The sequence below is a fragment of the Orycteropus afer genome, unplaced genomic scaffold, assembly GCF_000298275.1.
Source record: "Orycteropus afer afer isolate SDZICR_OR568_19922 unplaced genomic scaffold, OryAfe1.0 scaffold00272, whole genome shotgun sequence".
Taxonomy (NCBI): domain Eukaryota; kingdom Metazoa; phylum Chordata; class Mammalia; order Tubulidentata; family Orycteropodidae; genus Orycteropus; species Orycteropus afer.
This window is the reverse complement of record NW_006921859.1, coordinates 2,894,165-2,912,537: the sequence shown is the minus strand read 5'-3', so window position 1 is coordinate 2,912,537 and position 18,373 is coordinate 2,894,165. Positions and strand designations below refer to the sequence as shown.

The 18,373-nt window shown below is 46.8% G+C and overlaps 1 protein-coding gene across 1 annotated transcript in view; it reads right to left on the bottom strand.

Moving 5' to 3' along the window:
• PHC2 (polyhomeotic homolog 2) overlaps positions 1 to 17,834 on the bottom strand; it is a 68,909-nt gene extending 51,075 nt beyond the window's left edge. Inside the window, exons 1-6 of the mRNA XM_007950417.2 lie at positions 17,661 to 17,834; positions 15,354 to 15,512; positions 13,846 to 13,923; positions 13,264 to 13,422; positions 11,296 to 11,382; positions 9,763 to 10,075 (exon numbers count right to left, since the gene is read on the bottom strand). Of these exons, the coding sequence (XP_007948608.1) occupies positions 9,763 to 10,075; positions 11,296 to 11,382; positions 13,264 to 13,422; positions 13,846 to 13,923; positions 15,354 to 15,512; positions 17,661 to 17,834 (970 nt within the window). The remainder of the gene's footprint in view (positions 1 to 9,762; positions 10,076 to 11,295; positions 11,383 to 13,263; positions 13,423 to 13,845; positions 13,924 to 15,353; positions 15,513 to 17,660) is intronic.
• Between the last annotated feature and the right edge of the window lie 539 nt (positions 17,835 to 18,373).

The following is an 18,373-nucleotide window of genomic DNA, read 5'->3' as shown; positions in this document are numbered from 1 at the left end:
TTCTGTGTCTGTATTAATTGGTTTCCCTTTTCTTTGTTGAAGAGGGTCTGTGCAATCCTTCTGCCTAGTCCGCCATCTTGCCCCGCCTCCTTATCATAAGTGCTTTGAGTTTTCTTCACTTTCAACAAGAAAGGTTGTGTGATCTGCATATTGCAGATGCTGTGTTCTTTGTATAGACCAGCTTCTCAAATTATTTGTTCAGCATACAGATTGAATTAGTGGAAAAAAAAAAAAAAAAAAGACACAACCCTGATGCACACCTTTCTTGATTTTAAAACACATAGTACTGCCTTGTTCTGGTTGAATAACTGCTGTCATGTACAGGTTCCACATGAGCACAATGAAATGTTTTGGAATTCCCATTCTTTGAAATGTTATCCAAAATTTGTTATGATCCATGTGGTAGTTAAGGTTGTTGTCAATTTGTCTGGGCCTGGTTGAGTGGCTGGCAGCTGGAGGTAGTTACTCCCCATGATGAGACTCGCAATCAACTCCATGGTGGAATCTGCTGCAAGCAGCTGAGTAGCTGCTTTAGGGACGTGGTCTGCTTCTTGTAGCTTTGGGGTTGGTCTCTAGCCTTTTGGCATGCTTGAATCCTGCATGTGGCCAAGTCGTTGTTCAACAGCCTGCCATGCCCTGCCGATCTTGGGACTTCATCTGGATTTGAATTAGTGCCCTACCATGTTATTTGGTAACATTGGGACTGTGCCTTTTTACTTGTCAGCCTTAGGCTTGTCAGCCTCAGCAGCCAGCAGCTGTCTGAGTAAAGAAAAGCCTCCAGCTTCAGTGGCCAGGAGCAGGAGGTAGAGCTGGAGCTTAAAGCTGAGAGGCTTTCACTTAGCCCCTAGAGCCTGGCACTTTGAACTTGGACTTAAAGCCTCCAAAATTGTAAGAGAATAAACTTCTGTTTGTTCAAGCCATCCTAAAACAAAAAACAAAACAAACAAAAAAACTCACTGCCATCAAGTCGGATCCGACTCATAGTGACCCCTCCTTGGGTTTCTGAGGCGGTATCACTACAGAAGTAGATTGCCCAATCTTCCTTCCGAGGAGTGGCTGGTGGGTTTGAACTGCCAGCCTTCTGGTTAGCAATCAAATGCCTTACGTACCGTGCCACCAGAGCTATCCTATTTGTGGTATATTTTTGTCAGAGTGGCACTAGGTAACCAGAACAATCCACATATTTGAATGCCTTTGCATAGTCAACACACACACACACACACACACACAGAGGTGGACATCTTTCTGGTATTCTCTGCTCTTAGCAAAGATCGATCTGCTGTCAGCAACGATATCCCTCATTTTACAGCTTCTTCTGAATTTCTGGCAGTTTTCTGTTTATGTACTGCTGCAACCATTTCCAAACTATATTCAGCGTAATTTTACTTGCAAGTGATAATAAGGGTATTGTTCAATAATTTCTGCTTTCTGTTTGGATTACCTTTCTTCAGAATGGTAATGAATATGGATCTCTTCCAGTCAATTGGCTGGGCAACTGTCTTCAATGTCTACAATACAGTAGTTAAGAGGAAAGCAACCTCATTTGACAGATGAGGCATGGTGTTGTACTGTAAAACCAGTGAAAGCTGGAATCTGTGTAAGGTGGAAATCTGTCAGAGAAGGAACACTAAAATATTTCCCACTAATGGAGAGTGAAAGAAAAGTGGTAAGACTGCACTTGTCAAAGGCAGAAAACTTGTGAGACCCAGAAAAACAAGGCAGTCACGTTGAACTCCAGCTCTCACAGATTTCACTATACAGGGAGTCCCTGACTTACTATGTATTCGAGTTACGATGCACTGCACATATGACTGTCTGTTTTGGGGTACATCTCCTCCTTAGCAATATGTATGACACATAATATTGTAGCATGTAATTTGCTGATAGTATTGGCAGATGTTCACTCACAGATGTTCAATTTTATGATTTTGTGATAGTTAAGGTTATGTGTCAACTTGCCTGGGCCTGGTTTTGAGTGGCTGGGCAGCTGGATGTAGTTATTCCCCATGATGAAACTGGTGATCAACTCCATGGTGGAATCTACTGGACCAGATGAGTAGCTAGATGCTTTAGGGATGTCATCTACTTCCAGTATATAAGCAGCAGCTTTGAGCAAGGTCTCTGAAGCTTTTGGCACACTTGAATCCTGCGTGTAGCCAAGTCATTGTTCAGAAGCCGGCCGTGTTGTCTGCCTATTTTGGGACTGTTAATGGACTTGAATTAGTGACCTGCTGTATTTGATTATTTTGGGACTGTGCCATTTTACTTGTTGACCTTGGGTTTGTCACCCTCCATAGTCAGCAGCTGCCTGAGTGAAGAGACACCTCCAGCTCCAGGGGGCCAGAAGCAAAGAGGCAGAGCTGAAACCCAAGGTTGAGGGGCTTTCACCCAGCCCCTAGAACTGGCAATTTGAACTCAGACTTCTAGCCTCCTAAACTGTAAGAGAATAAGTCTCTGTTTGTTAAAGCCATCCCATTTGTGGTATTTTCTGTTAGAGCAGCACAAAGTAACCAAAACAAAGTTACTGTTAAAAATATTGCTATGGACTACTATACAATGAACTTTGTGTCAGTGTTGAGAGTCATAATGGATAGAATATTGCACAATGTTCAACTTTATTGACATTTGACAACTGAACTGCACACATGCCTGATAGCCATTAGAACTCTGACTTCATTATTATGGCACTGATGCCAGCTTCATTGTAGACCAGGCCTATAGCATGATCTTACTCAGTATTTCGTACCATAAGAAGCATCAGTTGTTAATTTGAAATGAGATATTCGACTTACGTCAGAAGTGACATAGGATGGAGTCACTGGAACAGAACCCTGCTGTAAGTCGGTGTCTACCTGTAGATAACAGATGCTCAAAAAAAAAATGCTGATGGATGAATGAGTAACACAAGTCAGCAAGTACAAATTAATATAAAAATCTTAGGAGTATTAGTTGCAGGTAGTTGAGAACTCTGGAGGTTATCTTGGAGAGATGGACAATGAAAAGGGAGCATAACACCAGAAAGTGTAAAGGTCAAAGTATATGACAGATAGGCCTAATAAGTCACAAAAGCGTGGAAGTGGGGGGAAAGTGACAAGAGCGTATTTGCTGGGTTATAACAGATGGTTTGCATGAGGAAGTAATGAAAAATTACGGTGGTTCACTAGGCAATTTGGGGAAGGTCTGGCAGAGGCCCTGAGTCAGTCTATCAGAAGTCATTAACATGCTATTTATTAAGCCCCTATAGTGCCTAAGGCATTTGACTGCTGACCCAAAGGTTGGTGGTTCAAACCCACCATGGAAGCAAGATGGGGCAATCTACTTCCATAAAGATTTACCACCTCAGAAACCCAATGGGGGTCGCTATGAATTGGCATAGACTCGATGGCAGTGAGGTTTTTTTTTTTACTATAGACTAGGCATTCCAATTGATAAAGTAGGAAATAAAGAAACAGCTAAGGTTTGTAAACAATAAAGAAATAATACAAACACTCTCTAAGGAAGATGACTCTAACAGCTGTGAGTAGGATCTCCTGGTGCTCAGTTAAGCCTCTTACATATAGTCAGCAGGCCTTGAGCAAAGGCAGGAAGCCAATACAGAGGAAGTATTATCAGAACCTAGTGATAAACTGGTGATAAGCTAGGTGGTGACAGGGTGACAGAGGGTGGGAATCAGGAAGGAAAGGGAACTAGCATTTGTCATGAGCCTACTTTGTGCTGGTCACTTTTGAAAGCCATCTCACTCATTGATACTGCCTCGGACACCCAAGGAGGGGTCGCTGAGTTGGTCCGACTCGATGGCACATAACAACAACAACAACAACATGGTAAATAGGGGAGCTCTGGTGGCATAGAGCCTAAAGCATTTGACTGCTAACCAGAAGCCTGGTGGTTCATACCCACCAACCACTTCTCAGAAGGAAGATTGGGCAATCTACATCCGTAGTTATACTGCCTCGGAAACCCAAGGAGGGGTCACTATGAGTTGGATCCAAATAACTTGACAGCAGGAAGTTTTTTTTTAGTGGTAAATAGAGTCATTTCTGTTTTATAGATGAGGAAATTGAGCCTTACAGAAATTAAGTAACTAGTTATGGTCACAGAACTAGTAAGCAATGAAAGTGGGATATGAAACCAGGTCTAACTCTAAAGCCCCCACTGCCTCCCTGGTGAAGGAAAATTTACTGCCATCAAGTCAATTCTGACTCCTAGTAACCCTCTGGGACAGAGCAGTACTGCCCCAAAGGGTTTCAAAGGCGGTAAATCTTCACAGAAGCAGACCACCTCATCTTCTCCCACAGAGTGGCTGGTGGGTTTGAACCACCAACCTTTTTGGTTAGCATCCCAGTGCTTTAACCACTACACCACCACAGCTCCTTTGGTGAAGGGAAAGAAAAAACAAACAAACTAAACCCACTACCACTGAGTTGATTGGGACTTATAGCGACTCCCATTGGGTTTCTGAGGTGGTAAATTTTTACAGAAGTAGATCACCCAGTCTTCCTTCTATGGAGTGGCTTGTGGGTTTGAGCCACCAACCTTCTAGTTAGCCTTAGTCGCTGTGCTACCAGAGCTCCTTTGGTGAAGGGAAAAAAAAAAAACCAAACTCACTGCCATTGAGTCAAATCCACCTCATAGTGACTCCTCCTTGGGTTTTCAAGGTGGTAAATCTTTACTGAAGTAGACTGCCCAACCTTCCTTCCGAGGAGTGGCTGGTGGGTTTGAACCACCTGCCTTCTGGTTAGCAGTCAAATGCCTTAGGCACTATGCTACCAGAGCTCTTATTGATGAAGCAAAAGGAGGTCAAAATAAGTCTGCATGTGAGGCTAGAGTACAGGGATACTTCACAGCTGTGGACAGTAGTCAGGAACTGGGAAGGGGACCTTTCTGTAGAAGAGTTCAGGTGTTTTTTGTTTGTTTAACATGTGTACTCTCAATCTCAAAAAGAAATCTGTGGGCAGGTGCGGTGATAGCCAGGTAGGATGATCCTAGAGACAGCTGGAATTCTATGGGGAGAGGCGATGAGGACAGGGATGGATGCATCATTAGAAGCCATCTGCAGACAGGTGGTAGGTGTCTGAAATGTGTGAATGGACGAGCTCTTCTAAGGAATAAGTGTTGGAGGAGAAAAGAAGGGGGCACGAGACTGCCCTTTGAGAGCTCCACAGCTAATGGTGGTGGGTCACAGGAAAAGGAAAAAGAGGAGCAAGTCCCTTTTACACACACAGATGGTCACATGCACACATGGCCATTCTTGGCTTAGGTACATCCCAGTGCCAGCTGAGATAATCCTCCTGTTCCAGTCTTGAAACATACTCATTTGTCAAGGCACAACTCAAACTTCTGCAACCCTTATTAGAATTTAAGCTGTAATCCATATTGTATCTCCCATAGTGCATAGCACAATGTTTGGCACATAATAGATGCTCAGTGAATTTATACTGAGTTGAACTGAACAATTAAAGAGAGAAAAACTATTTGGGGACAACTCTGAGCCTTATCTTTCTCACTTGTGAAACAGAATACTCATTGTTAAGATTAATTGAGATACGCAGGAAAACAAGTATCACAGTACCTGGAACAGGTCTATTCATTAAATGGTAATTATTATTAGCTGGCAGCAACCAGGGACATAAGGCAAGTCGAAGTATAAGAAAAGTCGAAGGTGAAGAATTCCCTTAACTCTGTGTGTATCACTTCTCTCTTTCTTTCTGTCTCCCTCATGGTGAGGGATGTTAATTAAGCAAAGTATAAAATTCCTCCACTGATGACCTAATCCTCTAATTTTTCTTTTTTCCTAATAAAAGGAAGTGATTCTTAGTAATCTAAATTTGGTCCTACCATGGATGGTTGAAATTACCTTCATGGTTGGTTCCATGATTTTAACATCAACATTATGGAAAGTTGTTAGGTAGCAGGCCCACTTGTTTGTTTTTGCTGCTATTGGGTTCTTTAGGTAGTTTGGGGAGGAAATATGGTGACCAAGAGTCTTGGGATCAGAAATCATCAATTTGTCCAGCCTATCACATACAGAAAATCACTACTCCCTGCCACAAAATCAGCCTGATAAAACAAAGCAGCGATGTAGCAGGCCTTCTGCCTAACAGAGAATCCTTAGCTGTGACCTGAGGCGGGGTGAGGACGAGAACAAAGACTTGGCATCTGGAGGCCACATTTGTGAGTAAAGGGCCTAGGATTTTCCATGATCCCACAGTTCCCTTTTATCACATCTCCCGCCCAGTCAGCAACTTTCTCCTCACCTTTGGGCCTGAGAGTGCACTCAAGACCCGGAGTTTATCCACTAGCATGAGGACTCCAAGAACCACGCCTCCTATCTGGAGCTGGGGCCCAGCTCTCTTGGGGCTCGGCTTCTCTGGAGACCAGGCCCATGGGACCCCTGCTGCCTGGCCCTGTTCTGCCCTCTGTGGTTCAGTCCTCATATCACCGAGGAGGGCAAAGCCAGACCTTTTGCCTTCCCTCCAAAGCACAACCTCTTAGGCTCGGCTCTCCCGCCTCTTACTCCCCTCCCCCACCCACCTCCACCTCTTTTCAGGGCATAAGGGACCTTTTCTATTTGCAAGGCCTAAAGAAGCTGGTTGCCAAGGTGACAGGAGCAGGAGCAGCAGGGAGCTTGCCATGGGGGAGGGGCTTTGCCCCCAAACAGCTGTCAGTGGGAGCAGCCCCAGCTGGGACTAGAAGGTTTGCCTGCTCTGGAGGAAACAGCCCCCAGGAGAACACATTCCTCTCTGCTAAAATCCCCCCACACCCCTCAACACAAGTCTCCACTGGTTACTTTCCCTGGGGGCAGCCAATCAGCCAGCTCAAAAAATGCTCCAATAAACAAAAAATGTGTGTGCGCTGTCTCTCTCTCACACCCACACATGCACTTCTTTCCAGCTCTCTGATCTCACAATTCACTCACAGTGTGTTGGCTGGGTAGGGGGCCTGATGTTACCTCTGCTGGGGGAACTAAGGAGCCCAGGACAGGTGCTGCTCCAGGCTGCCCCTCATCAGGTCACAAGGATTATTTTAGCCCTTTTTGTTCCTGAGTATTTGAGAAGATCTACCACCTCTGAAATCTCTCCCAGCTGCCTTCCCTTTGGGAGGTGGGGGCAAGGGAGAATCGTAGGGTTTACGGAGAGGAAGGGGGTGGGAGAGGAAAAGAATAGGAGGGGACTGTGGGAAGCAGGAACAATGCAAAGCCCACTGATTTGTGTGTAGGGGAGAGGGTCTTTGTGGTACTGCAGCTCACAGCTGCCCCATAGAAAGTTCTGTGGAGCCACTGGTCTCCATACTGTATTAGAGCCACGTACTGTTAGCCCTAGGAGCTCTGGCAGCATAGTACCTAAGGCACTTGACTGCTAATCAGAAGGCTGGCGGTTCAAATCCACCAGCCCCACTCCTCGGAAGGAAGGTTGGGCAATCTACTTCCGTAGTGATACTGCCTCGGCAACCCAAGGAGGGGTCGCTATGAGTAGAGTCAGACTCGAAGGCACATAACAACAACAACAACAACAACTGTTAGCCCAGGCCATACCCAGGCCTCTGAACCACAAGCCTGTAACTCATTGGTAACATGGTTCAAGGGAAGAGAGTCCTCCACCTTCGCATACCTCAGAACAAGCTTAGAACCCCCAAGCTCTTTGAGCTTTGAGTTAGGAACAAGAAAGACCTAGAAGCCCCAAATTACTGTAAACACTGAGAACAGCATGACTTGCTAATTGAGAGCGCAGGATTTGATGCGACAGACATGAGGTTGAATCCCAGCTCTGCCACTTGCTATTTAGGTGATTTTGAGTGACATGTATAGGAAGTTCTTGAGTGAACTCTCTGAGCTTCAGTTTTCTAATGTGTAAAATTCACCTTACAGGGTTTTGTGAAGACTGAAAGAGGTAGTGTGCATTAAAATCTCTAGACTATTATCTTGCACACAATAGCCATTCCGTAAGTACTTTCTGCCTAGTTTTCTTGAGACCTTGGAGTTACCTAGCAGCCTTAGTCTTTCTTTTGAAGCATCCTTAGAATTTTGGGAGCTGGTTTAGATTTAGAGAGAGGTTACCTTTTAGACTAGGCAGGAATGTGGTTTTCAGGAAATCCCGAGGCCCTGAAGTTGCTCTAGGTTTGTGGGTGGAATGAGAAGGTGGAAGAAATGCTGATTTGGGATCCTAGCTGTACTCCAAGCTGCCACCCTTTTAAGTCTCCCTAGTCTTTTACTCTTTGGGACCTAAGTTTCTCTTTCCATAAAAGGAAGAGCCTAGACTAATTTCTGGAAAAAGCAATGCCAGACATGGACTAACGGGCACCTGGGACCACAGGGCAGTGATGCCTCGGCATGGAGCTGCTCTCTTCATCTCAGCGGTAATCACTGAAACTTTGTCCTCGCATGATTTCTCAAGCCTCAAAACAGTGAACAAAGGACTTGAACTCAGTTTCTTCCCAACTCACTGCCACAATGCTCCCTACTTACGCTTTCATCTGGAATACCTTTCCCCACTTAGTCTGCTGAGTAAACTACTCATGCTAAAGATCCATGTGCCATTTCCTCTGTGTGACACCATTCCCAACCCATCTCACTGGGCGCTGAATTGACCATCTGTGCCCACATTGTACCTCATACTTCAATAATAGAATAGATAGAATTGAGTGGATTTGCTCATGGACTTGGCCTTCTCCTGTGGACTGCACTCTCCTTTAGGTACGAAATTGTACTTTGGCCATTTTGGTTAACCTAGTAACAAACATATATTAGGTGCTAAAAAAAAATTGTGGGTTAGATTGGATGGTATAAACTGTCAGAATGAAGACAGAGGGCTAGTAGTTATCAGGAAGAACACCAGAGTGATTCTTTCTTTAATGCGAGCCTTGTGGTCCAACACTGTATTTGTTTCTGTGGTATAACAGCTTGGTCTTGTTTCCTCGACTGATAAGTCTGGTTTCTGGGGTTCTTGGCAGATTTTCTCACTGAAGGTTGCCTGTAATAGGCAGTGCTGGGAGAATTTCAGCAGGCAGGGAAAGGAGTCTAGCCCCAGGGAATACTGTTTCATCGTCTTCACAGAATTTGCCTCACAAGTAATCTGCTATTTTATTTTTTAAAATTTCCTAGATTTATTCTCAAGTGTCATCTCTGCTAGCAAGCCTTTCTTGGCTCTGCTCCCCGAGTCTATAGATAGCTCCTCTATGTTCGTACAGTACTCAGAGCTTACGTACATCACAGCATCTCTCATACTATACTGCACTGCACTTGTCTGCCTCCTCCACGAGACCATGCCCTCCTTGGAGGGGAGGGCCCAGGTCTTAATTATCTCTGCACACCCAGAACTGCCAATGTGTTTGGCAAACAGTCAACAAACGTCTGTTGAATGATGAGAAGAGAAACTGCCTACCTTTCCATCTCCCTGTGTGGTTCTTACATGCTTCTGGGTAGTCCCCGTCCTTTTCCCTACTCTTAGAGAATTTCAAATTGCATGACTGCTAACTTCTGCTCACTCAAGGTTAAGAGCTATGATTGTGTACTCCAAGATTCATTATTGTGTCCACTGTGAAGAAGGGCTCATTTATCCCACTTACATGGCTTCCTTCTTTCAGCTAGAAGCATGAAACAGAATCAGGAGTTGATAAACATCTCAAGATGGAGAAAGGAGAGACAGACATGTGGCCAGTGTCTTTGTGTGTCCACGAGAAGTAGAAAAGTTTGAACATTTCCTCCCAACCCCAAAGTCCTTTCGAGTTTTCTAGGATAGGAGTCCTTCCTCCCGGAGCCCTTACCTGGTGCAATGAGGGGGTGGGTAGCCACAGTAGGCACCATTCGGCTGAGCCCAGTCCGGCCCTCTATGCTCCCTGGCACACCGTTGTTGCCATCTCCTTTCTTGAGTGGCTCCATCACACTGTCAGTTATGCCAGGTTTGGTGCCTGCAGGGGAACCCTGAGCAGAGTTTCTGCCCTGTGATGGGGCAGGCAGAGGCTGGCTGCCACCTGGCGTGGGTTTCAGGGCCAAGCTGGGCAGGACAGGCTGAGTGGGGGTGGGGCCCGAGGTTGCTGCAGTTGGTGTCTGCTGTGTTCGGAGGGTCAAGTTCTGTACCTGGAAAAGAGGGTTCTATGGGAGTCCAGAGACTGCAGATAGGAGCAATGTCAACATACAACCAAGAGAAAGAGTTGAGGATGGATCCAGGAGTGGCTGAATAGGATAGTGGGGTGTAAAATCAGAGAGAAAGAGAGAGAGAATGTTAGGAGCTGAGAGAACCAGAATCAGGTGGAGATTCTAAAAGAGTCAAGAAACAGTGCTAGTGGTTGGATCCATCGGCAGAAGAAACTGAATTCCGAGAAGGGTTTGCTGCCTAGGTTGGGGCAGGTGGGGCAGGGAGATCAGGCTTCTTTTTTTTTTTTTCCTGTTCATTATCTCCTCACATCCCCCACATTATCAGGAAGAGCCTGGATTAATTTCTGGAGAAAGGGATACCAGACGTGGTATTACTAAGAAATAATTCCCAGATACAGCAGGGCACAGGGCTTCCCATGCTGGAAAGGCCAGGGCAAAAGTGCAAGTTAACCTACTAGCAAGGTCAGTTAAGGAAGGACCAGGGAAGGATTCTCTTGTTCTCAGAGTAAGTATAACAGCAGGCTTTTCCAAGACAGAGCAGTGTGCCTACTCAACCTGGTCCCTGGTGCCCTCTGCTGGACACATGGAGGTTGTACCAGATTGAATCTGACAAATTTGATTATCTTGTCACCAAAGACCCTCCACTCCCTGTCCCCACTGTGTAGATGGGGGAAATGGCTGCGGGAGGGTGTTCCTCTCCCCTGCTGCCATAGAATCTTTACAACACCAATAATGTCTATATGCTACCAGTAAAGGTAGGAACCCAGGACTCATCTTTGCTCTCTCATCCATGCCACTTTTCCTGATGCCTAACTGTGCTAGCATGTGTAATCAGAGCAGGATTTTCCTCTTAAGAAGCAATAAAAACAAAATAAGATATATTGGAGAGGTTGTCAAGTACGAAATGTAGCACTGCGCCTGCAGATGGCAATCATGCTTAGCTCAACATGCTGCTCTCTGACTTCTAACCTATGTTGGAGGGAACAAGACAGTCAAGAGGGTCTGAAGCCTTCTCAATAGGAATAGGAATTAGAGAGCGAGTCTGAAGCACCAGGAAGTCCTGTCTCCCACCTGTATTCCTAGAAGATCCCCACCTTTCCAACAATTCAAAGGTCCTCCAGGGCTTGTGCCCATCCCTGGGATCAGTACCCCTCTACAGGGATGCCCACCTCCCTGCCCTCCCACCAGCGTGGAATCCTCACCTGGGCAGGGGTGGGGGGCCGGGCGGGGGAGCCAGTGCCGAGCTCAGGCTGCACAGTAGCGACGGTGGCCGTGGGCGTGAAGATGAGCTGAGGGGACAAAGGAACAGTGCCGCCTAGGCTCCTAGCTACCTGCACCAGGTTACCTGGCTGGGCCTGGAATCACAGGAAACGAGGCGCCTTTTACCTGCCCAATGTGGGCTCAGCCACAGGACAGACAGTTTAGCCAGGGAGCAGATATGAGGAAGGCTTAGGGAGGTAACATAGGGAGGTAAGGAAGGGAAGGAGCCCAAGGGTACTAACTGAAAGGCTTGTGGAGTCCTGACCTAGGCTGGGCAGTGAAGGGGGTGGGTGGGGAAGACCACTCTGGGTCTGCTCCAAAGTCAACTTTACTTCAGACCCCACTGTGAGGAACTCATCCTAGAGGGGACTAATATTGCCAGGACACTCTGATGTCACTATCTCCTCAGCATCCCAGGGAGCAGGGACACTGGGCTGATTCAGGACCATTTTCCAGGCCTAATCTACTCTTGACCTTAGGTCTGGGTCAGAACAAGACTGTCCTCCAGAACGTATCAAATGAGGTATATTCATTTTCCAGTCAAATTTAGACTCGATGGCACTGTGACAGTGGTCGAGGAACCAGGCCAATGGGAGTGGCCTTGCACCTGTTATCTCCTTTCAGAGGTGTGTAGGTTATATGCCCTCCATGTGATGCTTCCACCTCCATATGAGTCTAGCTTTGTGTCAATATGTATATGCTGCTGTCTTCCTAGGGCACTTTCTCTAAAACTGTGCGACAGTGCACCTATGCTTGTTCCACTGTGTGTGCATGCCTCACTTTGGGGAGGGAGGTAGATGGCTTCAGGACTCCAATTGGTAGAGATGGGTAGGACATGGGACTGAGTTGACCGAAGACAAAGGCAGGTTTGGGCAGTGTCACAATGTGACTGCCCCAGTTCCCTAGAGACACGGAAGTCTACTCCATATTGTGTGTCTAAGAGGTTATTCCCTGGAAGTGGAGATGTGACTCAAGTGACAAACTTAGAACCAAGGATGGAGGAAGTATGTGAGTGAGACCAGAAAGGATCTAAGTATCAAGTTGTGGCCACAGGAGCAAAGTGGAGGAGGACTGTGTTGTCTTCGGAAAGGTGTGTCGAGGAGCTGAAGGAGAAATCTTTAGAATGGGAGGCATGAAATATGACTTAAAGTGACTGAGCCCGATAGCGACCCCTCCTTGGGTTTCCGAGGCAGTATCCCTACGGAAGTAGGGATGCCCAACCTTCCTTCCGAGGAGTGGCTGGTGGAGCCATCTGTTATTGCCTCCTAGGGAGTCTGTTGTTATTTTCCCAGGAAATTCTCCTAAGTATTAGAAACCCATGGGACAGGTGCAAAGGAGAGATTCTAGGAATGCAGGCCAAGGCTGAAGGCACCTTGTGTACATTCTACCCAAACAAGCCCACTTGATTAATAGGTGATGTGATGTGGTGACTTGACTGGAATGGAGGCCTTGCTGGACAGAACGGTACTGGGATGCACCTTTGACTCCTGAGCTAGTGGTCAGTCACAGTGGGATAAGACCCTTTCAATGGTGTACATGGATGTCTGTGTATCCGCTCATCTTACACATCTGAGTGAGCAGGACAATCTGGGCACGGACTCCTGCTTTTTTTTTTTTTTTTTTACATTAATTAATTTGGGAATGGGGAGGCTCTTCTAAGAAAAGGTTGACTGTTTCACTCTAGGAGAGGACGGAAAGGGGGCATCAAGGGTTACTTTCTCTATTTCAGCCTGGAATCCCACCCATTCTTGAATCCTTGAGCCTATATCAAAGCTCCCACTCAGCCTTCCAGGCCCACCTTTCTTTATCCCACTTGCCCCCCTGCCCATGGTGCTTCTTCCCACCCTTCTCTAATCCCCCAGGTCCTAACTTCTCTGTTCTCCTGAGCCACCTGAGCCACGGGCACTCACCATCTGTGCCCTTAGATACATCTGTGCTTGGCTTGCAGTCAGGGCTGGAGAAGATGTGTTGCCCAAGAGCACAGCCTGCTGGGCAATGCCTGAGGCTGTTGCTGAGTTGACACTCTGAGCCCGGTTGATGAGTTGGGCTGGGGAGGCTGCCAGATTGATCTGATGACAGAGACATGAACAGAACATTCTGTTGGTTAACTCTGTGCCCTCCTCATCCATTTCTTTTTATCCCCCTCTTCTTTTCCTTGGTGGGTTCAGCCTTCTTTAGGATCATCTCTGATTCTTGGACCTTGGAGATTCCCCAGCACTGCCCTCATCTCTGGCCTAGGTGCAGAGCCACAGGGATGATCCAATGGGGAGAGAACTGAGCCTTGGCATGGGAAAGGTGACAGGAGTTATTGACGTAAGGGTTAGAAAGTAGCATGTACTTTTTTTCTAGCAAGAGCAATAGATTCCAGCCATAATTCTCCATGGCTAAGGATTCACCACAACTAGGCTGTGACTGTACAGGCATTTTGGACAAGGAGGAAGGAAGTGGCCCCGAGCTGTGGGATCTGCCTGCCTTTCCCCCAGTCTACTCACCGAGGATGACTGGGCTGGTGCCTGTGCAGATACACTGCTGCCTGAAGAGCTCCCTTGCCTGTTGGACACCAGGCTTGCCTAGAAGAGAACACACTCCTATCACTAGACGCCCAGGTCTTCCCCAAATCATTCCCTAGATGCTTATTTTCTACAAGAAGCACTATACAAAACAAAACAAACCCATTGCCATCAAGCGGATTCGACTCACAGTGACCCTATGGGATAGAGCAGAATTGCCCCACAGGGGTTTCAAGGCTGTAAATCTATACAGAAGCAGATTGCTTCACCTTCCTCCTATGGAGTGGCTGGTGGGTTCAAACAGTTGACCTTTTGATTAGCAGCCAAATGCAGTACCGCCTGAGCTCCTCAAAAGAAGCACTATAGGACAATAGTAAAGAGAACAGCCTTTGGAGTCAAATCATCTGGAAGCAAGTCCCTATTCTGCTGTATCTGTGTGTCCTTGAGCAAGGGCCTCAGTTTCCTCTTTTATAAAATGTGGATAATAATGGTATCTACCTAATAGAGTTGCTGAGAAAATTTAACAAGGCAATGCATGTATAGCACTTACACGTAAGCAAATTGTTAGCTATTACTACTACTTAGTGTTTTCACCTCTCTTCTGTCCCTCTGTTCCAACCCACTATATCACACACAGCTCCCATGCTGAACAGTTTTACATAGTCTGGAACGTCCACCTTGCCTCCTTCCCCTGGCCAGCTCCTCCTCACCCTTCAGGTGGCAGCTTAGCGAGGCCTTCCCTGACCACCCACTCTAGAGCAATTCTTGTGATTTAGTCACAGCAATCTGTTCTTTCCCTTCACAGTGCTTATCACAACTTCGATACTTCAGTATCACATTTCCTTCTCTATTTTAGTTTCACTGCTATTCATAAGGTTGTGATGCAATAGCACCTAACAAGAACAAGAACATTTTGGTTTCTGTTTCCTTGCTGTCTCTCCACTATAGGCCCTAGGAGAACAGGGTTCACCGTATACCCAGTGCCTAACACAATCTTTTGGCATTTTTAAGTAGGTGCTTAAAATTGTTGTTGAATGAAGGTACGAATGAGTTCTTCTCAGCCACTAGAAGGAGAGAGGGCAAAACCAGACTGATCAGCTAATGGGCAGTGCCCTTCTCTTGTGTACACCTCCTTGGACTCCTCAGTCCCTTCCCTAGTGTAGTGATATGGTTGAGAAAGATGGTTCTCCCTTTACTTCTTCCTTGGGTTAGACGGGGTGAGACTCCTAGCCATTCCACTCATTAGCTGTGTGATCTTGGGCAAGGTACTTCACCTCCCAGAGCCTCTGTTCCTCATATACAAAAAGGAAATGATGACAATAGTGCCGTGTCACAGGGGTTCTGTGAGGATGCAGTACAAGCGCGTATGTGAAGCCGCTGTACAGTCGGTGCCCGATAAACGCAGGCTTCTTCTCTTCTTTTCCCTCTTATTGCTACTGCAACCGCTAACAGCGTCGTCGTCGTCGTCACCGTCATCCCATAACCCTTACCTGCTGCACAGCCGCCAGGCTCTGGAGCTGCGCGCTGCTGAGGTGCTGCTGCTGCAGTGCTGCCGTCTGCAGCATGAGGTGCTGCTGCTGGGCGGCGTACATCTGCTGCAGGTACTGAGCTGCGGTGCTGGGCTGTCTGTGCAGGGCCTGCTGGATCACCTACGGGTACCGCACAGGGGAAGAGCAGGGGCTGGCACCCGGCACGCACCACACCCACTGGACACACACCTCTTTGCAATAATGCCTCGTCAACCCAAGGAGCTCTGTGAAGGACATCGGGATCTGGGGCCACCATTGTAACAAATGAGCACTCTCCAGGGAGGTGGGGAAGGTAACTATTTGCAAAGCTTTATCAATTTCTGCCTTGTATCTCGTATCTCTCTTCAGTTCCCATGCTCCTCTGCTCTTCCTCAACACGGTTTGCTCCTGGGTCAGCTGCAGTGAAGAAAGTCAGAGGAGTGCACCACTGCTTTAACCAACTCTCAGGCAGGAGGGAGGCTCAGAGAGACAGATGCCCTTTAAGCCTCTAACAATATCATATTCCATATCAGGCATGTTAGGCACTCCCTTCCCCTGTCATTCTTCAACCCAAGATGAGGTTGACTGGAACACAGAGAAGATGATGACAAATGGAACAGAAGTGCAACAAGGCTACGCAGCTGCTCTCTACCCTGGCCCCTCTCCTCCCCTCCAGCAAGTGAGCCTCATATCTTCCTAGCTCAGGGCTGGGAGCTCTAGACCAAAACATGCTCTGGGTTTAGATTTGGGATTCTGTGAGATCACAGATTTTCCATGGTCTCTGGCATCTTCCCAGATACCCCCACCCCATCCCAACACTTCTATGCATTTCCCTCAGGTTCCACTCCTTCAGTGTACTTCCCCCACGAGGGTCCTGTTTAACATGAACTCAGTTACTTTTATTTCTCCCCAGAATTACCTTTTCTTATCCCCTTCACCTAGGCCTCTCTATTTTCCTCACAGACTTAAAAGTAACCTGCACTGCAGTCTAGCCAGCAATAGTTGGGATAATGTCACTCTTCCTCACTGGAAGATGCCAATGAACGGAAATAGGAGGTACTCCCAATGGCTCCGCTTGGATGTGGACAGCAACCTTAGCTCATTCCATTTGCCAGAACAGAAATTCCAAATCTCTTTTGCCTACAGTTGTGATAAGAGCTAGGAGAAGGGCACAATTTAGTGTCAGTTGCTGGAAAGTAGAGCTGAAACAATCAAGCATGAAGAAGCTGGAGGAGGGCAAGGATGGGTGCAAGAAACATGGTTTTACTAAGAGGGAGAGAGAACTGGGAGCGAGAAGATGCTAACATATCTGATGGTGTGTTCTTTAACTAGACATTTCAGGTCCTCTCACTGCCCTGCTGTGGCTTCTTCTCCATTCCCCAATCTGGGCCTGGGGCCAAAGCAGGGTGAGGTCATTTGTCTAATACATCCAAGCTGTAATAGCAAAGTTACTGAGAACAGATAGTTCTCAGCTGCCATCTCTTTTCTACCTGTATAATCTCAGAACTTCCAAGAGACATAGTAATGTTTAAAAATAGAGATTTGGGGTAAGGATTAGGTTCAATATTATTTTGTCTTTACCTGAACGACCTTGGACAAATTAGGGAACCCTTGTGGCACAGCGGTTAAAGGGCTTGGCTGCAAACTGAAAGGTCAGCAGTTTGAACCCACCAGCCACTCTGAAGGAGAGAGACATGGCAGTCTGCTTCTGTGAAGATTTACAGCCTTGGAAACCCTATGGGGCAGTTCTACTCTGTCCTAAAGGGTTGCTATGAGTCAGGATCAACTTGATGGCAAAGGGTTTGATCTTTTGGTTTATGAGTCTCAGTTTTCTTAACTATAAAATGTGTCTAGTAATAACCATTGCTATAATTGGAGGAGGAGAAGATAAATATGTGCATGGCTTAGTGCAGTGCCTGACAATAGGGCGTAATGACTGCATTGTGGAACTGCTGAGCAGCTTCCAGTCACGCTTTCTGTTTGCCATTTTCACTTGTCTTCCCCTTACACTTTCACACACCTATTCTTCCAAAACAACATTTTGGGATCTGAATCATCAGGTTTTTGATTTGCTAAGTATTCCCCATCTCTCCAAACTTCCTTGATTGGACCCATCTAACACCATCTCTCTTCCTCTAAAGATGCACAAGTACTAATCTACCAACCCATCCCCTTCTGGCCATTCTAGATTCAATGTCCAGATTGTTCTACCAGACCAGGCCGACACCTCCTCCTGGGTAGCTCTGCAGGCAGCAAGGAGCATAATTCCTGGGTTAGTGAAAGTCTTACCTGCACGGTCTGCCGGTCAGGAATGCCACTATACACAGAAATCTGGGGGCCCGTAGGGCGGCCACTGCCACCACTGTTGCTACTGTTGCTGCCACTGCTGCTAGTGACTCCGCTGGTACTGCTGGCGACGCTGGCGCTGCTAGATGTATGTGGGACTGGTAATTCATTCTCCATGGCCCTTAGGGTGGCACAGTCGGGGCGCTCAGATGACTAAAGAGCAGGCGTACACTGGGAGGGGAGACACAGAATCGAAATGTTAATAAGAGAGAATGCCCACGTATGCGTCAACTTTTTAAACAGCCTGTGTGGGGCACTTCTGAACTGAGGTCTTCAGGCACACCTGCCATCAGAAGAACAGGGCCAGGCCTGGTTTACTGAGGCGATTCGCAGCTGGTCTGCCTAGAGGAGGTAAAACCAGTAAAGGGGACAGATTTCCTATTGAAGCAGTCTTAGGGATCTTCTCACCCCATCAGTCTCTTCCTTTTTGTGATGGTAGAACTGAACATCAAGGACTTCTATAATTTGTTCATGTTTATACAACCAGCTAGTGAAAGAAATGGGGTTAAAAATCTAGTGGGAACAAAATGAGAGAAAGAGGCAGATAGATAAGGAGGCAATAAACTGAAGTGTTTATTTTGCTTGGTTTCCAAAGCCAGAGAGTTTCTAGTATGTTTGCAGTCTCTGTTTTCTTTATTAAGTACTTGCTGTGCGCT